Source organism: Dreissena polymorpha, chromosome 1 (assembly GCF_020536995.1).
Source record: "Dreissena polymorpha isolate Duluth1 chromosome 1, UMN_Dpol_1.0, whole genome shotgun sequence".
Lineage (NCBI taxonomy): Eukaryota > Metazoa > Mollusca > Bivalvia > Myida > Dreissenidae > Dreissena > Dreissena polymorpha.
In genome coordinates, this window is record NC_068355.1 from 209,640,471 (window position 1) to 209,666,615 (window position 26,145).

At 31.2% G+C, this 26,145-nt stretch overlaps 1 protein-coding gene and 1 long non-coding RNA gene across 2 annotated transcripts; both read left to right on the forward strand.

Moving 5' to 3' along the window:
- Positions 1–77: 77 nt before the first annotated feature.
- On the forward strand, positions 78–2,650 carry LOC127867924 (uncharacterized). The gene is made up of 3 exons (XR_008043809.1): positions 78–309; positions 986–1,216; positions 1,763–2,650. It is a non-coding gene; the product is annotated as an uncharacterized LOC127867924 (long non-coding RNA).
- A 4,971-nt stretch (positions 2,651–7,621) lies between these two features.
- Positions 7,622–18,825, forward strand: LOC127867932 (uncharacterized). Its single transcript, XM_052409453.1, has 5 exons — positions 7,622–7,746; positions 16,423–16,526; positions 17,741–17,843; positions 18,043–18,167; positions 18,567–18,825. The coding sequence occupies exons 1-5, from the start codon at positions 7,629–7,631 to the stop codon at positions 18,585–18,587; spliced, it is 471 nt and encodes a 156-aa protein (XP_052265413.1). The 5' UTR covers positions 7,622–7,628; the 3' UTR covers positions 18,588–18,825.
- Positions 18,826–26,145: the final 7,320 nt, after the last annotated feature.

Here is a 26,145-nt window from a genome sequence, read left to right on the forward strand (position 1 = left end):
AATAAAACTGGCACATTATATACAGAGATGGTGACGTCACAATGATAAACTGGTCCACGCGCGTTACTTCCCTTGATAATGACTGACCGGGAAGCGCGTCCAGGTTATTGGCCACAACCTGGCTATTTTTGCATTCTAATTTTCGAAAAAGATGGTGACCATATAAAGTTATTGATATAGTTAATCAGTGACCAGTGCCTTTGTATCTCATTCGCTACTTATCGGACGGGAAAACACGCCAAGTCTTTCGCCACGAACTCGAGCCTGCACAGACTTCCAGGGTGCAGACGACACTTGCAACAGAACAAAGTAAGCACAGTACAAGGTGTTATTTAACTTTAGGTATACTTGTTAAACATGTAACAATTTAATAAATATTTCGCATACTTGCTGTGCATGAGTTAGTTGATCATCTTTGCTGAGTAATACCTTGTTTACTATACCCCCACCCACTGAATTACCGGCGATTGGTCGTTAAAGGGGCATATCGACGGTATTTCCCTATGCTTTATATACTAAGAAAGAAATTCAAAAAAACACAATTTGTTTTTTAAGAATATAAAATTTTGGGATAAATACTTACTAGTAATTAATGAAATAGTTATACCAAATTGATAAAAAATAATAATTTTATTCCTGACATAGTAAACAGTTATTTAATGGATGCGCGGTGAACAGTCAAAACTGTTGTCCCAAGGTATCAGGGATGATTTTGGAACTGCTATCCAAATCTTTCAAGATTGTGCATTGATGGACGTGCCGGTCCAAATATTTGTCATAAATCGATGACTTATATCATATGTAGAATTATAGGGATGATGCACATTTTAGAGGGCATGATCATTTGCGGGCGCTCTCAAAATCCAATTTTTCGAGCGCCCGCAGATGATCGTGTCCGAGAAAATGTGTACTTTCGCTATTATTGCATAAACAAATCGCACATACCAAAATAAAAAAGAATATTAAGATTTCAATTTTGATGCAGGTCAATGACAACCAACAAGAAGAAAACCACAATGAGGACCATGGTCCGGCAGCAAGAAAAAAGTCATGCAGCGTTGTATATTCCACTCCTGATAATACGAACAGCCATGGGGGAGTTGACAGACAGGTTCTTATGCCAAAACCATTTATAATACAGTTGGCTGACTCTGCAGACCACCTTCATTCGGAGCCAATTGCTCCTCATGTACTGGCAGTGGCAGCATGGGTAAAGGTAAATGCTTGGTTACTAAATAAACCCCTAACCACAATGGTATTCAACCTAGGACCTCCAAGTTTCTAAGTAAATCGTCCCATCACTTAAAAAGTTACCTCATATAGCAAGGCAGTATATTTTAAGTATCCCTCATATGTCCCCCTACTACACACTCAGTCTCCCGCCACTATTGAAATTATTTCATGAATTTCTTTTTGCCTTCAAATCGGTGGGATGTCTTTCAGACAACCGTTAGTTAATTATGTTGTGTGCTAATGTAACCTGCAAATGTTAACTTAAAAATTACAAACCCAATGGGATTCGAACCAGGGACGTTCTGGTGTTTTAAGCCGCCAGCAAATGCTCTTCAGCGTCGCTACAAAATGTATAGCAAGCAGTATAAGTGCCCCTTAAAGTATTAAAGTGATGTAAGAATAAAAATCATTGAAAATTACATTTATTGGACCAATATTGTAATTGCGGTTACATTATTATATAATTCTATGTTAAAGACTTAATAACAAATAATACAATAATGTTTAGTTTTAACATTATACTTTTCAGTTGATGAAATAACTGGCAGTGAAATGTCTGAAGAAGAACTTAACCAGTAAGATGTAGTGATGGTGTGGCAGATTGAAGAAATTGTGTTTGTTGTCCCATTTTGCAGTTTATAGAAGTGTAATGTCAAAAATGTTTTTTCTTACATTAAAATTGTATGGGTCATAAAAGTGTTAAACACCAGGGGGCCGTTTCATAAACGATCGTTTGACAATGTTAACTTACGAGAGAATTTTGTAATCTTAATAAGCAGATGAACTAGCTCACTATGCTCGTCGAATATATACGGCACTATAGATGCCAATGTAAGTAATTAAGTACTGAAACTTTATAAACATATGATTTGAACTTTAGCAATTATACATCTTCGAAAAAGGTATCGTCTCGTAAATGTGTATTACGATATTTATTGAAACGAGCCCCAGAAGACACTCGTGATTTGAAACCACGCATCTAAACTTCCGGCCGTGGGTTCTTCGATTTAAATTAAGGAATTTTGACCACACCGAGCTGTTTAGTTTGAAACAACATGTATGTAATAATAAATTTGTCCTGGAATGTCAAATGTGAATGATCTCTTTCAATGGTAAGTTAACAAAGTATTGCCCACTGTAGTTATTGAATATTGTTGAAATAAATAAACATACATTTATTGAACAATTTGAGATACATATGCACTGGCCACTGTTTAGCTATATCAATAACTTTATATGTGTCACCATAATAAATTTGTCCGGGAATGTCAAATGTTAAAGATCTCGTTCAATGGTAGGTTAACAAATTATTCTATTTTGTACTGAAAGAAAGAAAACATTAACATCCTATTAATTGTATACATGTATTGCCTACTGTAGTTATTGAATATCGTTGAAATAAATAAACATAAATTTATTTAACAGTTTGAGATACATAGGCACTGGCCACTGTTTAACTATATCAATAACTTTATATGTTTCACCATCTTTTTCGAAAATTAGATTGCAAAAATAGCCAGGTTGTAGCCAATAACCTGGACGCGCTTCCCGGTCAGTCATCACTAAGACTCGATTGGTCATAGTCGGCTCGGCTACTACTTACATGTACCCTGGGTACTCTTAAGGATACTTACATGTACCCCGGGTACGGAAAAAATACTTAAACGTACCCGGTCGATATTAAACTGGACCCGAGATGTATTCTTGCCAAAAATCTGATGTCGTAAAACGCGCTACCGATTAACGTAAAACGATATTGTTTATATTAAACAAACTTTTCTTTTAATGAAACTGCACCAACATGCTTCTTGAGTATGAGTTTCGATAATAGAGGTCATTTAACAGAAAATTTACATAAATGTGAACATAATTAATTAAAAAAATATAGCCCACAACGACCGATTTAGCGTTAAAATTCCCGGGTACGTTTTAGTATATTTACCGTAGTTATTGAATATTGTTAAAATAAATAAACATAAAGTTATTGCCAATTTGTTGTCTGACTTGTATATTTTTTGAGTTTCATTTCATCGTTGTTCGTAGTTTCATTTCATCGTTCCTCAAAAAGTTGTAACTCTCTTGCTCTGGTATCATTCCTACCATTGAGTAATTAAATGGTAATTACATGGAATGCGTTTTAATTCCCTTTGATTATTGTTCAATTTTAGTTACAATGCTATGAGATTAAATTTTATTTACACTTAAATGTATCATGAATATGAATATGAATATTGCTGGGCCAAGTGTGAGGTTGAGCGCTCTAAAACCGGTTTAAACCTCCAATGCTTTGCATTGACCGTTCCAAGGCGGTGACCCCAGCTTTATTCTTTTATGTGTTTATGTTGTTTTGTATTGTGCTGTTTTGTACTGTTTTGGCAATCGGTCACTTGCCTTAAATAAAGGACCAACTAATTGTATATAATAAAAATTCAATACTGCTCCAGCAGCTGGAGTTTCACTTCTTTATATTTACTACAATCAACAATGGCACTTGATTATTTATGACAAACAGTACGGATGGTAAGCATATTCGACCATAAAGAAATTATTCAAATTAAAAAAAAAAATATGACAGAAGTTTCAAATTATAAAACCAGTTAAATTTTAACATGTATGGAAACAAAAAGGTACGGCATCTGCTATGGTGAAGCCCATGTGTTTTCCTTATTAGAGACCCGCATGTAATAATAACTTAAAAAATCTTTGAAACCACAAGGCAAAGAGCACAGATATTTTCTTATGAAACGCTGTCTATTGAGCCTTTCAAAGATTGTTTAAATTACAAATTATACTCCTGGGTTCAAAATTAGCCCTTCCCTGGGGGCACATGTTTTTCTTATATGTTATAATATATATTGTATGCAGTAAAAACTTGAAACATCTCTGAAACTACAAGGTCTAAAGGACTGTATAAATCATGCCTCAGGTGTGGAAATTAGCTCCACTCTGGGAAAAATGTTATGCTGACGTATAAAAAACCTGAAAAATAATACGGGGCAACATGAGATTTAGAGCAAATAAATGTGGCATGAAACATCTCCACAGGTAAGCAATATATGGCGACTAGGGTCATCATGGTTTACTGGTTTATTAGAATATGTATGAAATAGGACGCGGATAAACATACAGATGCACCTGCACAATCCCGAATGTTTAAAATTGAATAAACATCTTAAATATAATTATGTATGAAAATAAGTTTCAAGCTTAAATATTAATGTAGACCATCCATCATTGGGGAAAAAGTTATTTTAGATGTACCTCTTAAGTAATTGTGCCTTATGTGCTATAATTGATTGAAAAAACGGGATCTATTATTAGCTCGGTTGTTTTCGGAGAAAACCCGAGGTATTGCCATAGCCAGCTCGTTGTGTCCGTGTCCGTCGTCGTGTCGCTAAAACCTTGACATTTTGTTAAGGGTTTTAACATTGGCTTTAAATTCAAAGTGCTTCTACCTACAACTTTGAAACTTCGTATGTAGCTGCACCTTGATGAGATACCATAATTATGATTTAAGTAACATATATGAACATGATAGAGTCCTGCAACTTCAAGCAAGTGTTTGCTTTGCTATTTATATCAGAGTTTTGGATAGTGGTTTAAAATCTGAATTTCCAACACAAATCAATCATAAAACCTACATTATTTTACAAGTCTGAACATTTTTTGTATTTTTTTTTTAAATCAGCCGAACACAAAATAAAAGATTGAAGTTTAAAAAAAAATAAACTTTGGAATATATTATCTCATCAAAGTTTTGATTGAAAAATGAAAGTACATGTAGAACTTTTGTTCTGTTTTGTGAATTTTAAAAGCAAGTCGGACTGTTAAAGTGGGTCTTTCTAAAAGCCAGCTGTGAGCAAAATATATAGTTCATTTGACGAAGGGCTACAGTAAATTTCGACTAATAACTTCACAATTAAAACTTTTATACCGATATTTAGTATTAACACCCACAAAAGAGTTTGCATGATATAAAATGTTGTAATGAAATAATTACTAGTATTATAAAGTCATTGTAAGACATATTGTCTGTTATTGGAACGAATGAGTTTATTATGTGTACCGGTATTCGAGGACCTATGCTATCTATCTCAAGTGACTAGATGAGCTTTGTAGATAAAATTGTCTTCTCATCGATAAAAAAAATCTAATACAACAGGACTAATCGAGTTTTGAAGCATACACGAGAAACTGGATAAGCATCAGTTATGCTCGATTGGTCATTGTCGGCTCGGGAACAACTTACATGTGTACATGTACCCCGGGTACTCTTAAGTATACTTACATGTACCCCGGGTAATGTAAATATACTTAAACGTACCCTATAATTTTAACGCTTAATCGGTCGTTGTTTGCTTTTTTTTTAAATTAATTTTGTTCACATTAATGTCTACTTTCGGTCAAAGGGCATCTATATCATCGAAATCCATACTCAAAAAGCATGTTGATGCAGTTTAAAAAAACAACAACAGAAGTTTGTTGTAGATACACAATATCGTTTTACGTCATCTGATTTTGCAAGGGAATACAACTCGGGTACAGTCTAATATCACCCGGGTACGTTTAAGTATATTAACCGTACACGTAAGTATACTTAAGAGTACACGGGGTACATGTAAGTAGTACCCGAGCCGACAATGACCAATCGAGCATCAGTTATTGAATACGTACATAGATAAATGAAATAAATACTTGCATGTCAATCAAGTCTTCTTTGAGTTCTTCTTAGTGGATTCAATATAGTTATTATCAACTTTGTTAATTAAACTCCAGCCTTCGACGACTTTCCAAACATAAATGGGGAACTGAATAAGCTCCAGTTTTCTCATGCATGCAGGGATTAAAGGCAAATAATATTTTAATCCACTTTTTTAATTATACCATCTGCACTCTTTTGACAACAGCTTTAGTTTATTCACTGGCAACGTCAATGAAGTTAAGGTTATTTACTCAAAACTTTCAAAATACTTTGCTGTAAATGTAAGTGTTTATGTACCTTCAACGTTCCTGCTGTGTGCTTGAAATACTTCAGTGACAACATGTTGGCAGTATTCATTTTTACAAAATTTTGTTGGAAAGAAATAAGATATACGGTACCTGCACGAAAGAAACATCTATAAAAACAATGACTTATTCTGACGATATATTTATCCGTCACGACCAGTAAATTCCAAAATAATTCCTCATTTTTTACTTTGCGCGGCTGCATTTCAAATTTGCATAAATCCACTGTTTAAACACATTTCATATCGAAAACTGCCTATCCGAAGGTAAAGCCTCGTCATTTCTAATGACCGAGTGAGGCGTATGTAAAACACAACCTTGAACTGTATGACGTCATATGAAATAATCGAATTATTGTGTCAATGTCGAATAAATAAGACATATTTTTTATTGTTATTTCAATTTATTGTGGTATGTGTGAATTGTTTATGCAATAATCGCGAAAATACACATTTTCTCGGACATAATCATCTGCGCACTCGGGCCGGAACGGATTTTTCGAGCGCCCGCAGATGATCATGCCCTCGAAAATGTGTATTATCCCTATATTATGTATATACCAGTGTAAAGATGTATTCCAGTCTGGACAATGTTGACGTGCAATCTAGACCCGTATTCACCAAGTGTTTCTCTTACTTAAGAATACACGTCATACTTATTCTCCAAAAAAATACGTTGCGTCTCAGTTTGATTGGTAACAAAGTCGTTTTCATTATTTAAAATAATATTAAATTATTGTTCGATCACTCGTTAAAAGCAGAGACAACTACTGTGATAGCTGTAAACAAAAATCACAAACATAAATGATTACGTTTATGACCGTTTACATATAAAATTACAGTAGTCTTATGCCAAATATTGCTACTTAATTTAATAATTTAATGAAAGATTTGGTTATGTTGACAAAAAGACATTCCGATTTTCATTTTAAGAATGTATGTATTAAATATAATGATTGATATTGTCTGTGACTCATCTATCACAATAACGTAATTGATTTTATTTTTATTGTGAAACAAACAACAACATAAATAATATGAAAGTAATCAAAACTGGTGCATGCCGTTTCCTGATGAATCGGTGTTGTAAGCGTGATTTAACCGTTTGGCGATATCTCTGGGTTTCATAATTTATATGTATTTAATGGTCGAAACAACACAAACTAGGGATACTGAGGTTTTTATCTCTTTTAATAGGTTCAGTCTATCAAAAATGACAATCATTTATTTTTACAAAATGGATGGCGTCGATTAAATATTCGTTTATGTGTCATTTATTAAAAAAATATGATGTCTATTCAATGTTGTTATCAATCACTGTGTAAAAACATAAAACGAACCAATGGTATATAAAGGACGTTCAAACGATTGCATACGAAACCCGACACAATGAGGATTCTAATCGCAGTTTGTGTTTTCATAGGCATGTTTGTCATGTGTGAAGGATGTTCTTGTTGGTACGGTACACCGTTAACCCCCAAATCTTTTGGGTGCAGAAGTGACTTCAGTGAGTAAATTTGTTTGATTTGTTACATGTATGTAATACAAGTACATTATTACGGCACGTGAAAAATTCACGCGCTCGATATGGATCGTAATTATAAAACATTTTTCAATTACAAAAATTGAGCGATTTTACAGGGTGCGATTAATATTTGTATCTTCGACGCCTTATTTTCATGCCCGTATTTGACATGGGTTCCTGTCGATGTTTGGCAAAATTTTAAGCCTAAATGTGCAGGTGTTCATATAATGCAAAATCTGTTTCAATGGGGCATTCCACTGGCGTTTTGCCAGATTGGGCAACACATCGTTTAATCGATGCAAATTCTGATGATTTATTTGTTCAAAACTGTAACAATTTCGCGAAATATGAACCCCGCGTATTTAAGTTCTTTCACAGTACTTCAACATCCTGAGTACATGATAAGTGCTACGTTGTTGCCGAAATAAGTATTAAACATGATAAATACTTCAAGCTTTCATTTCGTTAAGATAGCATTGCTATGTATTAATCTTACTTATCAATATTTGAGGACATGTGTTTTTCTCCGGAGTAAAAGTGTCTGATTTAACGTGAAAAACATACCAGTCAGTGTTTAAAGTTGGATAAATCGGAATACCGAATAAACAGTAACAGAAAAAGTCCTTTCTTTTCGGTCTCTGTAGACAAACTGATTTAATTGACTATTTATCAAATCGAATCTTCAGAGGTAGAGGGCTAACAGGCAGCTATGTTGGTTTGTCATTAACTACACTATGTACGAGGAAAAGATGCCTAGCCTTTAAAATTCAACAATGATCAATTGGAAGTATAGTCATCAAAAAAGTTATTGATGTTACAATGCAATTTATGATGCGTCAAAAAGAATGCACAGTGACTCGAGTAGCAGTGAATAAGATACAAATACAAGTATAGACACAGATAAACAAAAAAGAAGAAAGGTAAAGCTAACCCAAAACAAGAAACAATTAGCGAAATAATTGAAAGTGGACAGACATCTGAAAAAGAAATGGCTGATATAAAGCAAGAACTTGCAAATATTAGTGAAAAAATTAAAACCCTCTTTTCAGTACAAGACAAAAGTTTTAATCAAATTATAAATCAGACTAAGGAGGAGTTCATAAAGGCAGTAGAACACAAAATTGAAGTCCTCGAAGGGATATTGTTCGAGAAAGAAAATGAAAATGACATACTTTGAAGTTTGATAAGCTGGAGAAACAAATTAAAAGCAATCGAGAACAAGACAAACAAAATTCAGCTAACATCCAAGAATACAGTACGTAGATTTTCATTCGGGGCAAAGTAACTCTATTGGACAATATAGCCGTAAGAACAATGTCCGCTTATTTGGGATACCAGAAAATTCCATTTCAGCACAAAACAACCACGTCGCAGCATTAGGCGAAACGGCGGAGACTACAACTCAGAAAGTCATCGAGAAGTTAAATCAGAAAATAAAAGGGCTGCATCTGCAGATGAGTGATATTAACATATCACATAGGCTTGGTATGTTCAAGGCAGAATATACAAGGCCGATCATCATCATGTTTGTCACGAGACATAAAAGTACTTTAGTCCATTAGAAAAGTGTTTAATAGGCTAAAACATTTATATAAATGAAATCCTTACGAACATAAACCAGAAGGTGTTGATGACAATTAAAAAGGCACTGCCTGAAAATGAAGCTGTCTGGTCATGGGACGGCAAATTATACCACAAAACAACAAAAGCGAGATTCGACCAATCGCTTACGAAGACTACAAACAGTGGATGGGAATGGACTGGCCTAAACTTATCAACAGGTTTTTCGACGTTAAGTAGATCAACTGATAATTATAGTACACTTTCAAAAGAACAGTGAATCACGATATCCCCGTGTTTTTGATCGCCAAATAAACATAAACATATGACCACAATATCCTCTTGTTTTGGATCACCAAAATTAAAATAAACACATGACCACGATTTCCCCGTGCTTTTATTCGTTGATTGCTATCACATGTATCTTAGGTATATATAAACCTCAACCAATGAATATGGAATGTTTGTTCAAGCAACCATTTTTAATGTCTCCCTTCTTCATGACTCAAGAAATAAAGCTACTAAAGAAAACACTATGTATATATGTACAAGTATAGGCAAATGTTAAAGCCATGTAAATTTTAGACACTATTACTTGAAAATTAATCCTTACTAAAACTTTTTGTACTATACGCTGAAAATAAGCAGCATGAATTTTGCCATTGAAAATATGCGCTACGTGCGCAAAAGTTGATCCTTTTTATCAATATTAACTCCACTCAATCGCGCACGTATGCGTGTCTATCTACATACATGTAGTACAAGCGAATTGAAAGTTTACATTTGTATCAACTTGCCTAAGATGGGAACTACTTTTAACACAACAGCACATAGCATATACTTTTGTTCATTGTTTTTTTTTCCGGCGAAATATTGCATAACATGTTTAAGATTGGATGTGTATGTATATATATATATATATGTGTACATGTACATGTATGTGTATATGTGTGTATATGTATGGATATATACATATGTATGTGTGTATATATGCATATGTGTATATGTATATATATGCGTGCCCCTGTATAAGTGGATATATTCGCGTATCAGAATGACTATTCCTTTAATAAAATATGCATTTTTTTAGATAAAAGTAAATGAAACATGTATAGATGTATGTTTTCATTTTGTTTACAATTACTTTTTGTATAATATAAGTATAATTGTATGATAATAGTATTGTAAAAGTAGTAACACTTGTTGTATGTTTTGAGTCCATAATGGAAACTTGAAACATGTTTCGTGCATATACGTCCTTTTATAGTCATAGTTAAAAAACATGTGCATGTACGTCCTTTTATAGGTATAGTTAAATGCATGTTTACAGTATGTGTTAATTTTGAAACTTTATGAGTCCATTAGGAAAACCCGAAATATGCATATACGTCCTTTTACAGTTACAGTTGAAACATGTGTATATAAATAAAATATGCATATATATATAGATAAGTTAAATGAAACATGTATAGATGTATGTATACAGTTGCTCGCAATTATTTCTGTATAATATAATTAAAATTTTATTAAAATGGTACTATAAAAGTAGTAATACTTGTTGTATGTATTTATCCATAAGAAAAACCTGAAAAAATTTATACGTCCTTTTACATTTATAGTTAAATACATGTTTTATAGTTAAATACATGTTTATATTATGCATTAATTTGGATACTTGATGAGTCCATAAGCAAAACCTGAAACTTGTTCATGTGCACATACGTCCTTTTACAATTGTAATTATATACATGTTTATATTATGTGTTAATTTGGATACTATAAAACCAGAATAAAAAATAGATATATATCTTTGCATTGACGACAATATTAATATGTAAATATTTACTCATGCATACAACAGTACAAATTAAAATAACACTCGTGTATATATAATTGAATGTAAAGCAATAATAGCACCTACTATGTATATATATATATATATATATATATATATATATATATATATATATATATATATATATATATATATATATATATATATATATATATATATATATATATATATATATATATATATATATATATATATATATATATATATATATATATATTTATTTATATATAAATATATATATGCATTCTTTTTGTGTACTTTTGTTTTCACCTCTGTATTACTTTTTATTTAAAATCATACCATATCAAAATATTCCATGAAAATTATGAATAGTGATTGTTTTTTTAGTGTCAATCAATCACTTATCAAATTGAAATATTTTTTGTCACTCTTTCTTAAGCAAATATCTTTGACATACTACAATGAACCCATTTCTTGTTTTTGTACATATAGAAAGTCTGTGTATTGTCGTTTTTTAATTTTCTCGAAACGGAAAGTTTATATCACTATTGTTCTACAAAATCTTATATAACATCATGTACTGATTAAAAACGAAACAAAATACACCTTAACCAGGGCAAATATTAAATACACATAGAAAAATGCGTGTAAACTCGATACAAATCCTTCTTCTTTCATGAGTTTCAATTTTGGTATATTTTAATATAAAACAGATTGAAGGAGGAAAACTGTATTCAAACATATTACATTCTTGTTTATGCATTACCAGGTATATTTTTTTCTACATTTCGTCAATTATTTTCGACCTAGACAAAAACACTAAAAATTTCAAACAACATATAATATGAAATCATGCATTGTTTTCAAATACAAATTGAATAACACTATAAAACATATATATATGATATTACCTACCTTGTTAAGAATCTGCGTTGCATTCCAGTATATAAAGACTCACCAAAAAAATCAAATGAAACTTTTAACTACAATGGGCTTTGTAAGCAGCAAATGGAAACGGCAATATTAACATTAAATGTTAGAGGTTTTATGAAATAAAGAGAAAAGAAACAAAGTATTTGAATGGCTTCGAGGTCTAAATCACTCTATTAATGTTACAACAGACACATTTAACAAAAGAAAATATTGAGCTATGGAAGCATGACTGGCCTGGTCAATTTATCTATAGTGGCAGCAAAACCAACAGCAAAGTTGTAGGAATATTTCTACACACAAATAGTGATATCAAATGTCAATGAAATCATAATCGGTCGATTAATTACTGAAGATATCAAAATTCAAAACATAACAATTACCCGTATAAATATTTACGGGCCAAATAACGATGATTTATACATTTTTAAAAAATAAGCGAATTCTTGTTTTCGAACAGCGATAAAAACTGTATCATAGGCGCGGACTTCAATACTGTCTAAGATGCAAAACTGGACAAAAAGAATGGTAATTTTAGAATACATTTACAATGCAGGAAATATTTCAACGACTTGATTGATACTTATGATCTATGTGACATCTGGAGAATAAATCATCCATAAAAAGACAGTTCACTTGGCACTCTAATTGTAAATCACGCATTTTTTGTAGACTTGATTTTTTCTTGATATATAAAAACCTATGTAACATAACATCAAAATTTAATATCTGCGTATCAAACAGATCATTCTCTAATGCAATTGGGGGTAGACAACTTATTATTAGGAAAAGGTTCTGGTAATTTCAAAATTAACAATTAAATCCTTTTAGACACTGAATTTCAAAACAGAATAACAAAATGTATAGATGACATACATCCCTAAACAAAAATTGCAACCCAAATACAATTTGGGAGCTTATATAAAGTAATATTCGCAATGAAACAATAAGCTATTGTTCATCAAAAAATAAAACAACAAACAAGAACGAAAACATATTAATTTCAGGAATCGAACATTTAGAAGAGGATTTAATGAAAAATAACTCTTCTGACTTGACTGATAAAATAAAACAAAAAATCAAAACTAAAAAAGAAGAATTAGAACAACTTTATGAAAACAAGTTAATGGACATTTTTTAAGATCTAAAACTATTAGAATAGAAGGAAATGAAAAAATATATAAGTATTTTGCCAACTTAGAAAAAAAGGAAGGCTGAGAAAAACGATTCATAAATTAATTTATGAATAAATATTAAAAGAATAAGATGAAATACTAGAAGCAGAAGCATCATATTATGAATCACTTTATCCAAAAAACAAAAACAAATGAACGAGGCGACAATTCTAATTTATTTCAGGTGCAAATTACTAAGCTCAGTGAAGAACATAAATCTCAATGTGAAGGAAAATTAGATGATTATGAGTGTGGGTGTGCATTTTTAGAAATGGCTAACAATAAAAGTACAGGCTCTCACGGACTGACCGTTGAATTCTATAAAATATTTGTGTCTACCTTGAAAGCACACTACATTAAATCAATAAATCACTTTTTTGAAAATGGTGAACTTACTGCCTTACAAAAACCAAGGTATTATAACTCCTATTTCTAAATCAGATAAAAGAATTGATTATATTTCAAATTGGCGACCAATAAGTTTGTTGAATAGAGATTACAAAATCGCAACTAAAGCAATTGCAAACCGTATAAAAAGGTTCTGCCACTTATATTAAGTTTTGATCAAACAGGTTTCGTGAAAAACAGATATATTGGTGAAAACGTTAGTTTAATTTTCTATGTTATTGAATATCTAGAGAATTATAATAAGCCTGAACTTCTATTTTTTGCAGACTTTGAGGAAGCATTCGATAGTTTGAACCATCTCTTTATAATAAAATGTCTTTGTCACCTAAATTTCGGGCCATACATAATTCAGTGGATTAAGATATTTTATAATGATATAAATAGTGTCATTATTAACAATTGCCATCTTTCAAGGAATTTAAAAATGGGAAAAGTTGTTCGTCAAGGTTGTCCTCTGTCTTCGTCGCTCTTTATTATAAGTTTATAATTACTGTCAACCTGCATTAATAAAAACAATAATATTAAAGGGATAAAGATACATGGGGCCGAAATAAAACAGACCTTCTTTGCAGATGATGCAACTTTTTTAAATGATGGTTCGCCTAATTCATTTGAAACATTTGTTCAAACTCTTAAACATTTCGGAAAAATATCAGAACTAAACCTCAACGCATCAAAATCTACATTCATGAGAATCGGATCACTCAAAATCTCAAACACTAAATACAACACAGAAAACAAATTTATTTTGGACATCTGATGGGGCAAAAACGTGAGGTATAAATTTTTATAATCAACATAAATTAAACATAGAAAACAATTTAATGCCAAAAATTAAAGAATTTGAATGCTGTTTAAAACTGTGGCAACATAAGAAACTAAGTCTTATAGGTGCGGTCACAGTAATAAAAACATTTGCGCTACCAAATTAAATTTACCCTTTTTCTGTTCTCCCTAACCCATCTAAAAAAGTAATAGAAGGATTAAAACCAGCACTATTTGAAATCATATGGGACAATAAGCCAGACAAAATAAAAAGAAAACGTCTGACACAAAGTTATGAAAATGGTTGCATTAAACTTACGGAAATCGACTTTTTCTAAATGCCATTTAAGCGAGCTGGGTAAAACTCTATTTGAAACAAACTAAACAAATTCGGTTACTGTCTTATATTTGAACGCAATCTAGATGATTCTATTATATAAAATGTAAGTAAAAAAATGTGTTCTTAAAAGATGTACTTACATCCTGGCAAAGTATTAAGAACCAATATATTGTTTCAAAAAGTTCTCCCATATGTAAACATGTAATATGGAATAATAAATGTATTAAGGTAAATTACAATTCTTTCTTTTTGACAAACTGTTATAACAATGGTATAAAAACTATCGGTCAGTTGTACAACTATCGAAAAGATACATTTGATGAGTTAAAATATTTATACAATATTGACTCTCATACATTTTTAAACTTCTACTCACTAATTTCTGCTTTACCAAATGAATATTAATCAATATTGTATACGCAATGAATCAATGCATTAACTATATCAGAGAAAACTTTTGTTGATATAATAGAAAACCATAAACAGGTAAACAGAACTCTCTACAATATACAGTTACAATGACAAAGTAAAATCGATGCGGTATAGAAAGAAAATGGAATTCGTGCCTTAATTTAAAAGAAAACCTCAACTGAAGAACATTATATACACTTCCATTTAAGTCAACAATAGATACTGACTAACGTAAATTTCAATTCAAATTCTTATCTATAATCATCCCAACAAATAAGTTTCTAACGAAATTTAAACTAACAAAAAGCAGTCTGTATGATTTTTGTCAAATAAGCGTTGAAAAAATCGATCATTTGTTTTGGGAATGTTTACATAGCCATTTTCTTTGGACAGAACTGGAAACGTTCCTAAAACGCGTGAACATTTACATTGAACTAAATAAAACATCTGCTTTCCTTGGAAAAACAGAGAGTAGATTACACAGTGAAGTTCTCAATTTAATTATCATTTTGATGAAAGTATTCATATTCAATATGAAAATAAAGATATGTATTCCAAAAATTTAACATACTCTTAAAATATTTGAATTTAAAGATACAGACAGAAGAAGAAATTGCCCTTTTTAAAAACAAAATTGAAACACACAAACAAAAATGGATTCACATCAATCAACATTTTTAAAGTGAAACTTAATAGTCATATACAGTTTTCATATCACAATACCCATGCAATTACTAAAATATTGTTGTCATATGTGTTCTCCTTTTCGTTTGTTCTTTATCAACTGTAGTTTTTATTGTAAAGTACAGAAACACAGGGTGAAAGAAATTACTATTGTTGTTATATTTATCCATAAAACATACTGTTAAGCATGTAATAAAGTATATGTTGTGTGTGTGAGAGTGTGCGTGATGTGTGTATGCGTGTAATTGTGTGTGTTTATGAACCTATGTGAAAAAGAAAGTATACTTATCATAAGAGGAATGTAAAATTCTACTTCTTATGTTTTATATTGTGTTATTTACTTTCATATGTTTTTCCTTTCTTGGCTGTATATGCGTGCATGTTTATGTCTGTGTTTTGTGTATGTGTATGCGTTTGGTTAAGAGAGGTGGTATTTTATGAAAACGTAAAACCACTCATTTTTTATATTTCTACTTTGTATTGATGACTTCATATGAGTGCATTAATAAATAAAAAAATCTATATTTGTATATGTGAATAACTCTACATTTTGTTATAAATTGTGACAGTTATCATCGCTGAGGTCCTGAGTGATATGAGGTCTCTCGTCCCAACGGACATTTTCAACATGTACTACAGAATTCGGAGACCCAGTCCCCGCGATATTATCAAGGTATCAATATATCATGGTTGAACTAAACTAGTTAAAAAAAATATGTGTATCTGCACACGCACTTCATCAATATGCTACATATACAAAGAGCAATGTTAAAGGGGCCTTTTCACAGATTTTGGCATTTTTTAACTTATTCATTAAATGCTTTATATCGATAAATGTAAACATTGGATCGTAAAAGCTCCAGTAAAAAAATCAAGAATAAAATTAAAAAAAGGAAAAGAACATTGCCCGGACCAGGTTTCGAACCAGTGACCCCTGGAGTCCTGCCAGAGTCCTGAAGTAAAAACGCTTTAGCCTACTGAGCTATTCCGCCGAGTACATATATTTGAAGTATTTTATACCTTATATAAGCAATCTTCGTAGTTTCACAAAATTTAACGATAAAAACAGAACTCTCCAAATTATTCAATCGTTTCGCGTTGCAACGCTTTAAAATTTTTAGGTTTTAAAATCGTCAAAAGATGCATATAATGGCTATATTAGACCATGGTAAATGTTCAGTATTACTGTTTCCTCACAAATATCATAACTAAAACGAAAATTTGCGAATCTGAAACAACTTTTTTCAATTTTGTCAATTTACCAAAGCGTGAAAAGATCCCTTTAAGATATTTAAAATTACTGGTATATATACATTATGTGCAGTTGTTCATTCGTGAATTATACTTAATCATTACTTAATTAAGGAATTCATTAAAGCGTATCGCGAAAACACAATCGCACCTGCAGAACACAAAGCATCACTGAAGCTGAATATCGACAACTATTCTATTTAAGTCGTTAAACATCAAGTGTGTAGCGTTTGAGTTTTTTCGTGAATTTACATGCTTGGGGAAAACTAATCTAACAAGTCGAGTATTTTGGTAGAAGCAAACAGCGATACTGTAATAAAAAAATATTTATCACTTTTTCGCTGTTCTAGACTGGACTGTTTATAATATTAAGTTCTTAATTTTTTTTATATAAATATACGAATGTTTGCGAATTAATCAACGACACTGATTACTGTTATATGAAGGATATTAAATACAAGGCATTGTATGTACAGTATTTTTATATCGTTAAAAAGTCAACAGTTTTCTTTTAGTTTTATAACGATGCTTAATTATCAGTCTTTCTATGCTGTAAGACAGCGATATTATTATTTACAAATTATTATATCTAAGCGATATATTTGAAGAACGCTATTTCGTTTGTTTCCGTTGCAGTTTACACGTTCGATGGCCGGAATAAACCTTCGAAGAGTTTACACGGCAGAAAACAGTGCTTTGTGCGGTATCAGATTAGACAGGGGATGGCACATTTTGTCAGGTAATTGAATGAAAGGAATGGTTATAATATGCATTTTTTCTATTGTAATAAGTTATCAGGAAACAATATCTGCACGTTTCGGTTTATACATGTTAACAAACGAAATATATTGTATGTAGTTCCTGATGAACCGATACATGTTGACACTCATTTGAGACTCCTACTATGCTGTTTCTAATGCATTGCATATGTATTTCAGGCTACATTGAAGGAAATCGGTTGATGATGAATCTCTGCATGTCGTGGCGTGAACCGTTCCCCATGAGCATGGAGGCCGAAACGCTTCTATCGCGCTTCGCGGGGAATTCAGTGAAATGCCTTCCAGTAACTACAATTTAAATATTTGTATAAATATACACTTATTGCAATACATGCGTTAGTTCGTGTCAAATAATAATATACATCTATTCATGTCAGTCATAGACACATGTTTTATGCTACGACAACGAACATAATTTGCTGATTGACAACCTTTTTTACTCATGTTTTCGTAGTACAAAGTACCATTAGGGTGAATACATTATGAATATCTTGATGTTTAAATTTTTTAATATTATCTACTGTATTTCGTTTATAATACAATTTTAACGCTTAGTGGAAGAACACTGAGGTATACTTTTTCTATCATAAACTACTATACTTATAGAGCTGGTAATAGACTCGCACAATGTTGATACGGGTTTTGGTACAAAAATACGGTATACATTTCATGTTTCGTTTCAGGAGGACTTTCCATGGGGGTAACTCGCTATTCTACATTTGGACCTTCGCAGTTGCCTTTGTATTGAGCAATGTTCGTTGCATAAGCACGCATGATGCCAATACAGTTGTTTTTCCTACATGCCGACTGGACAGTTGGTATGAAACATTGTATAAATCTTTTTTGTTCTTTGTTTTTACAAATAGCTTCACTATCCCTTGGCTTGTATTCTATATTGTTCTGGTACGTCAATCGGCATCGTGTAATAAATTTATCAATATATATTATGTACGTTAAAAGTAATGTATGCTTTGTTTGACTTATTAATATCCGTCCGATTGATAACCAAAATGCAGAAAATAACAAAAACGAGACAGTATGTACATATTGTAATAAATGTAATGTGTGTGTAATATGTATTACATTTTTAAGAGAAAAATACATTTAGCGATAGATGTACATATGTTCTGATAAAATATGTATAAAAAATCTAAGGTTCACTAAGCTCATTTCTCGGATAATAATATACATCAAGGTTAACTTGTACGTTTCATTTTCATACAATTCGTTTCGCATGACTTGACCTAGGCCCCCGAAGTATATGCTTTGGGTCGGGGCAGTGCATTAATAAATGAAAACATCACAGTTAACATAAGCATATTACATGACACATCATCTGATTATCATGGGCAAGATATTTCAAAGTAATGTAAAACTCCTCCTATGTATTTATAGTGACATAACGTAAATTAAAGTAAGTGGCCATTGTCCTTGAATTATGAAGTCAATGTTTCAATTTGAAGTGATACGAATCGTACGCAACCTCTTCTGACTAATTAAACATTTACAGAGCGGAAACACTAATTCAAAACAAATTAACCTTTAATTCTGACACTGACCTTTAACCATGGAGCATGAGAGTTGTACAAGACACATCGTCTGGTAACAGGAAATAATTGTCTCAATAAATATAAACATCTCTAAAGGCATTAACAAGTTAAAGTACTGAAACACATATTTATAACATTTGACATTGGATACTAATCTTGCGTTTTCAAAGAAGAGCATAAGAGTTATATGGACACATCGTTCGATAATTGAGAATAATAATCCGAACTGATATTAAAATAGCTCATATAAACGCGCAAGTGCGTGAATTACAATACATTACCTTAGACCTTGAATGTGACCTTGACCGTTTAATGAGGAACATTTGACGACCACGCGAGAAACATCTGATCATGGGAATAACACTTTGCAGTTATCTAAACTGACACCCAAATTGAGGGACGGTGCGATAACTATATATTATTCGGCGTAAATACACAAACGAATTATAGACAAACACGCTGATAAGCTCCTGAACACTCTAAGTAGTTGGCACAGTTTTGCCGATTAATCAATTTTCAAGGATGATTCTGACATACATTCACGGTTAATTTGCTCAAAAAACGTTCTCCATTAATTTTCTCCATTAACGTTCACTTATAATTGGATCTACAAACATTCACCTTTAAATAAATCCCGACTTTACAAAAAGATCCTGTGTAAAGACTTTGTGTTAAAACATTTTTTGTGACACGTTTAGCTCTGTAAGTTCAACTAAAATAACACTTGTCGAAATAGGGAAATGATGGAATTCAACAACGCAAAGTTTCAATACGAACTGATTGTCGAATTTGTATAATCTAAATGAATTAAATATTAATTAAGTCAAAAGTAGATTTTAAAAAATGTTTACGAAATGAAATATATAACTAACAAGTTTACGCCAATACCAACACGTTTACTCGTATCTGATGTAGACCAAACTTGCGTCTATTTGATTTGAACGAATCTGCACTAACTTTCCCGTCAGTGTACCTGTCTTGTGTACACAAATGAGGTTTCTGCTATAAAGATAACAGCTATTTTCAATTGAATACAACTTTTTTTTAGTTTATTGCTTGGTACTTCTTCTTCTGATCTTTTATTCTAGTTATTTATTCATCAACGATGTATCTCTAATGAAAAAAGCAATGGAATGGTATATACTCGCTTTAAAGCAATTTGATTGATGGTAACATTAATTTAATCATCTTTTTTGTATTCGTTGCTTGTTTATCATTGTCAAAAAAAAATTCTGAAAATAAAATAAAAAACACACTATCGTTAAGGATATTAAGTGATTCATTAATAAGATTTATTGTTACAAATTTCACACGCAAGCACTCGATAGGCTGATCCTAATAGGTTCATTGATGACTCAAATCACACTTTGAAAATATAACATTTTAAATTATATACTTGTTAGTAATTTAGTTTGTTAGCAAATGGGCATTATAAATTCGTAAACGTAAAATATAAGTTACATGGCAAGTTTAATACTCTATAAGAATGATTTATAACAAAACCATACTAATAAGTTTTTGTCGTCTCTATAAATTTGACGATCACCGAGCTTGCGCAAATTGTAAGTTAATATTTAGGTTTAGATGTATGTTATTTTAACGAGGTCTTGTTTCATAGAACAAACAACATTACACATTTGAAAACGCGAGCGCATCACAGTAGTGATGAATACTCCGACACGCATCATCTCTTTATATGTAGCCAGCCAAAACAAAACTCGTAATATTATCAGCATTGAAAAATGGACAGTTCTTTAGCAATATTGACGTAGAATAAAATAATCTCACAATCACAATTTTAAATCATAATGAATTTTTGAAAGTCATATGTTAAAAAATGAAGGATTGCTATCGGACTACCTACGGACTGAGGGATGTACAGACAGACAGACAGCCATGATGAATCCAGTATATCCTTCTACACAGACCGTTTCCAAACCAACTTCGTTTCGGGGGTTATAATTATCATAATGCGAAAACTATCAGCATAATATACTAAATTTTTCTTCCGAATACGTTTTAAATTCTCGTTACAAAACAATTCTTTTTTTTCCAACCAAAACTGTGATAGAGACTGTAACATTAGGCTATGATCAACACTGTCTGCAGACAAGTCAGATATGTGCAAATCGTTAATGGCATTATTCTAGACGCTTAATCATGTTGAAGGGATCACCGCCAAAACCAAACAATAAATAAATTGACTCATATATAAATCATTGACAATTACTGGCAATTCCATGCATACTTTTACTGTCAAGTGTTTCTTGGCGCGAAGACAAAATGTAAGTGTCAATTATGATGTTCCAGACTCGTGCTCCCCCCGTATAACCATCACCCGGCAAATTTCTCTAAAGAAGGCCTATGTTTTAATGTTATGACCATAATGTTCAATTTATCCACATGAAGAAATGACCATGTTCCAATGCCTACATAAACGAAAGGCTCTATGAAATGCACGGGTATGAATGTATTGAACTATGTATAGGTTGTCTCAAATATGCATATTAATAGTTCTCATCGTTAATCGTGAAATGATAAATAATAATTTACAACCATTATAAAAACTTATTCATCGTGCTTAGCATCCATAAACATATTATCATTTACTCTTTTTTAAGACAGTGTAGTATGTATTAAATTTGCCTGACAATAAATGAATCAAGTATGCTCCACAAATAACGTACTGTTTTTTTTCCAACACGTTTTATTACAAGAATGGAAACAGATACATGTATAAATACATATGCAACACAATATACCATATAAGTATAGTCAGTGACATACAAAGAAATACATATGTAATAAATAAAAAGTCATACGTTATCTATATTATTGTAGACAGTGACAAACAAGCATAGAAGGTGGAATAAATCTCTACCTTTACCATAAGAGAAAGTGTGACTAACACATAATACATAGAATTTAGAGTTAATGCTTAATGTCTTAGACCATGTTTATTTTTTTATTGAAATATTCTACAAAAGAAAATCATTTCCTCTATGCATTATACTCATATGGGTGTAAATATTACTTTTGTTTATAAACAAAATTACAAATGTTAGCGATAACATAACAAATAATTATAAGGAAATAACACAGCTTCATGTCAACAGACATTAGAAGTTTACAAACTGAAAAAAAAGCTCTAAATATAAGACAGTTGTATGCAATTTGTGTGTTGAAAAATCATTAGAACTATTTATAAAGAACAAAAGTAGAAGAATGCATAAACTATTTCAACAATTCAAATAATCCTGGTCTAATATTCTTTGCAGACTTTGAAAAGGCATTCGATTCGCATGATCATTCATTTATGTTCTCTTGCTTAGAAAATATGAACTTTGGTGAAAGTCTCATTCAATGGGTCAAATTATTCTACACCGATATTAACAGTATAATCATTAACAATGGCTTCTTTTCAAACAGTTTTAACATCGAACGAGGGGTTCGACAAGGATGTCCACTCTCATCATCCCTATTTATTATTTGCATCGAGTATCTATCACATCACATCCAATCAAATAAACACATAAAAGGCATATCACTAGAACCTGATATAGAGTCGCTAACCCTTTACGGAATGACATCGGGTCTTAAACTAAACAAAAGTAAATGTACTGTGCTACGAGTAGGTAAATTAAAACAAAGTAATTGTCAATATAAAAAAGAAATGAAATTTTAATTGGACATCCGATGAAGCCACAACGTTATGAATTACTTTCACAAATAATGAAAAGGATACAGTTCTAAAAAACATACTACCTAAATTACAGAATTTTAAAAACTGCTTAAAATCATGGCATCATCGTAAACTTACACTTATTGGAAAAAACACAGGATTGAAAACGTTTGCACTTCCTAAGTTAATATATGTATTTACAGTTCTCCCAAATCCACCAATTGATGTTATTAACGATATAAAATCAGCAATATTTAATTTCATATGGGACGGTAAGCCTGATAAAATAAAAAGAACTCAGTTAATTCAATCTGTAGAAAATGGAGGTATCCAATTAACGAACATTGACTCATTCTTGAATGCAATCAAATGCAGCTGGGTTAAAAGATACCTAGATAATACCAATACGAGTAAATGGAAATTATTCTACCAGAAAATCCTAAAAAATATGGTGACTCCTTACTCTTTGAATGTAACATCAGCAATACTATCTTACATGAAATTGCAAACGAAAACATATTTCTGTCTGATGTTCTATCAGCGTGGAGTGATGTCACTCATTACTTAGAAACCCAAACCAGCAGTAAAACAATAATATGGAATAATAAAGACATAACGTCAAATAATAAGACGTTTTTCTATAAAGACTGGTTTGAACGAAGCATTAAATATGTCGACCAATTATATGACTACAGAATTAAGGATTTCTACTCTTTTGATAATATATGTTACATATACGGAATACCTTCAAATAATTTTCTGAAGTACTACACACTAATCAAAAGCATACCCATACATATTAAATCTGAAATCAATACAAATAATACACCATGTACTCAAACAACATTTGTAGAAAACATACTTGGAAGAAAAAACAAAACAAATAAAATATTTTACACACTACAAATTAAAAACCCTACAGAAAACTCCAAAATCCAAAATAAATGGCAAGTCCTTTTTGGAGAAAATGAACTTAATTGGAAACACATATTTACCATGCCATATAAAGCAACTATTGAAAGCACACTGAGAAATTTTCAATATAAATACATCCATAGAATTATAGCTACAAATAAATATCTCTATAAATGCAAATTATCTAACTCAAATTTGTGTGACTTCTGCAGTGAAAACATTGAAACTATAGAACATCTTTTTTGGGAGTGCAAACACATCCAGCCTATTTGGAATCAATTAATATCTTTTCTTAAACAACATCAACTAAACGTTAAACTATCTTTCTTAAGTGTAAGTTTCGGAATTAACTCATTGAAATCAATAGACTGTAATAATATTGTGAATTTTATGGTTATATTGATGAAATATTTTATCTTAAACATGAAGTACAAAAAACAAGTACCAAATTTTAATTGTTTTGTCCATAGTCTTAAACTAAAAATCCAGATTGAGAAAGAAATAGCCCTCAGTAATGACACATTACAAATCTTTGAACAAAAATGGAATCGGATTAAATTCTCATAATGTTTTGTCCACTTATATACATTTCACTCTAATGTTAGTTTATCCCTCTAAAATAGTTTTGTTTATTTATTTTTTTTTTCAATCGGACAAGATCATTGTGAATATACAATAAAACACACAAGTCCAGTATGCTTTCTTCCGACTCTATACAACTCATCATTTTTCATAACTATTTCTCTGTTGTTCTTTTCTTTTCTCTCTAAAAAAATATATATATTAGCATATCTTGTATAACATGTCTGAACTTTATTGCTTTGTACAATCACTGTGTTGTATGATCATATACATGTTTACATTGTATGTATGATATTGAATAAAAAAAGAAAAAGAAAAATAGATGTTCCAGTATGTATACATTTTTAAAGTATGTATAACTTGTAATAAAGTTAAAAGATGAATAAAAGGGATAAAACAACAATACTATGGACATTTTCAAAATAAAACACAATTTTCCAGGATGTTTACATATTTAAAGCATGAACACATTGTAGTAAGCAAGCAGCATTTGTATATTCATATAAAAAGGCATAGAATAATAAAAATAGGTACATTTAATTTTAATATGTGACACATAGGTACTACCTATTAGTTCTTTTAAGATTTCAACTTGGTTCTTTGAGTTCAATTTGTTTTATACAAAGTTGTAAAGAACTACAATATTAATTAAATTCAACTACTTAGTTTATTCAATAATGGTAGTAAACAATTCCCATTCACTGTCAAAAGATTCTGTATTATTTTTTTTAATTGATATTTTTCTTAGGTTATCATATTCATACTTTATGTAGTTTTTGGCTCCTGTTATGCTTGGGGAGTTTAGGCTCCTGTTATGCTTGGGGAGTTTAGTTTAGTTATAATTGATGAATATATAAGATGGTATATAATTGCATTATAGTATTATAAATATTAACAGTGTAATCCACTACATTGGTTTCCATTTAATTTTCAATTCTACTATTACCGCAAGCGATTTTTGAATTTTGTATTGCCTATTTTGATATCTGCCTTCTCAAAAGTGCAGTTACCATCATCATATTTGAAATATGCTATACACGTGTTCAAATTATGAATATATGTTCTACTAAGGCCAAAGAAAATATGCTGTTTTTCCATCACCAAAACATATGGTAGTTAGGTCGGCTAAACTGTTTTCGTTACTTTTTCATTATATAAGAATTTTTCCTTCTTATTTAATTACATGTATGTTAAATGACAAAAAACAACATAAATATGGAACATTTAGTTTTTGTCTTATAAAAAAGTTAATTTCGCGATTGACAAACATGAAGAATACAGAAAATATTAATAAAAAACAAAATTTGGAATACAAAAAGACGAACGTTCACTGTCAGCACAAACTATTAAACTCGGTTAAGATAGTGGAAACAACCGACAGTTTTCAAGCCGAAATAAAAGTAACGTGTCCGCATGTTATATATTTACGACGAAAATGTCATAGATATTTACCATTTCTATTGTCCATTTAAAAAACAAATCTGGTTTATTTTCTATTTATCCCCATATATCCACAAGTATTTACCCATTTCA

Coding starts and splice junctions, on each gene's coding strand:
- LOC127867932 (XM_052409453.1), top strand. CDS start 7,629: ATGAGGATTCTAATCGCAGTTTGTGTTTTCATAGGCATGTTTGTCATG. Junction 16,527..17,740: donor GTCCCCGCGATATTATCAAG/GTATCAATATAT, acceptor TTTCCGTTGCAG/TTTACACGTTCGATGGCCGG. Junction 17,844..18,042: donor GGGATGGCACATTTTGTCAG/GTAATTGAATGA, acceptor TATGTATTTCAG/GCTACATTGAAGGAAATCGG.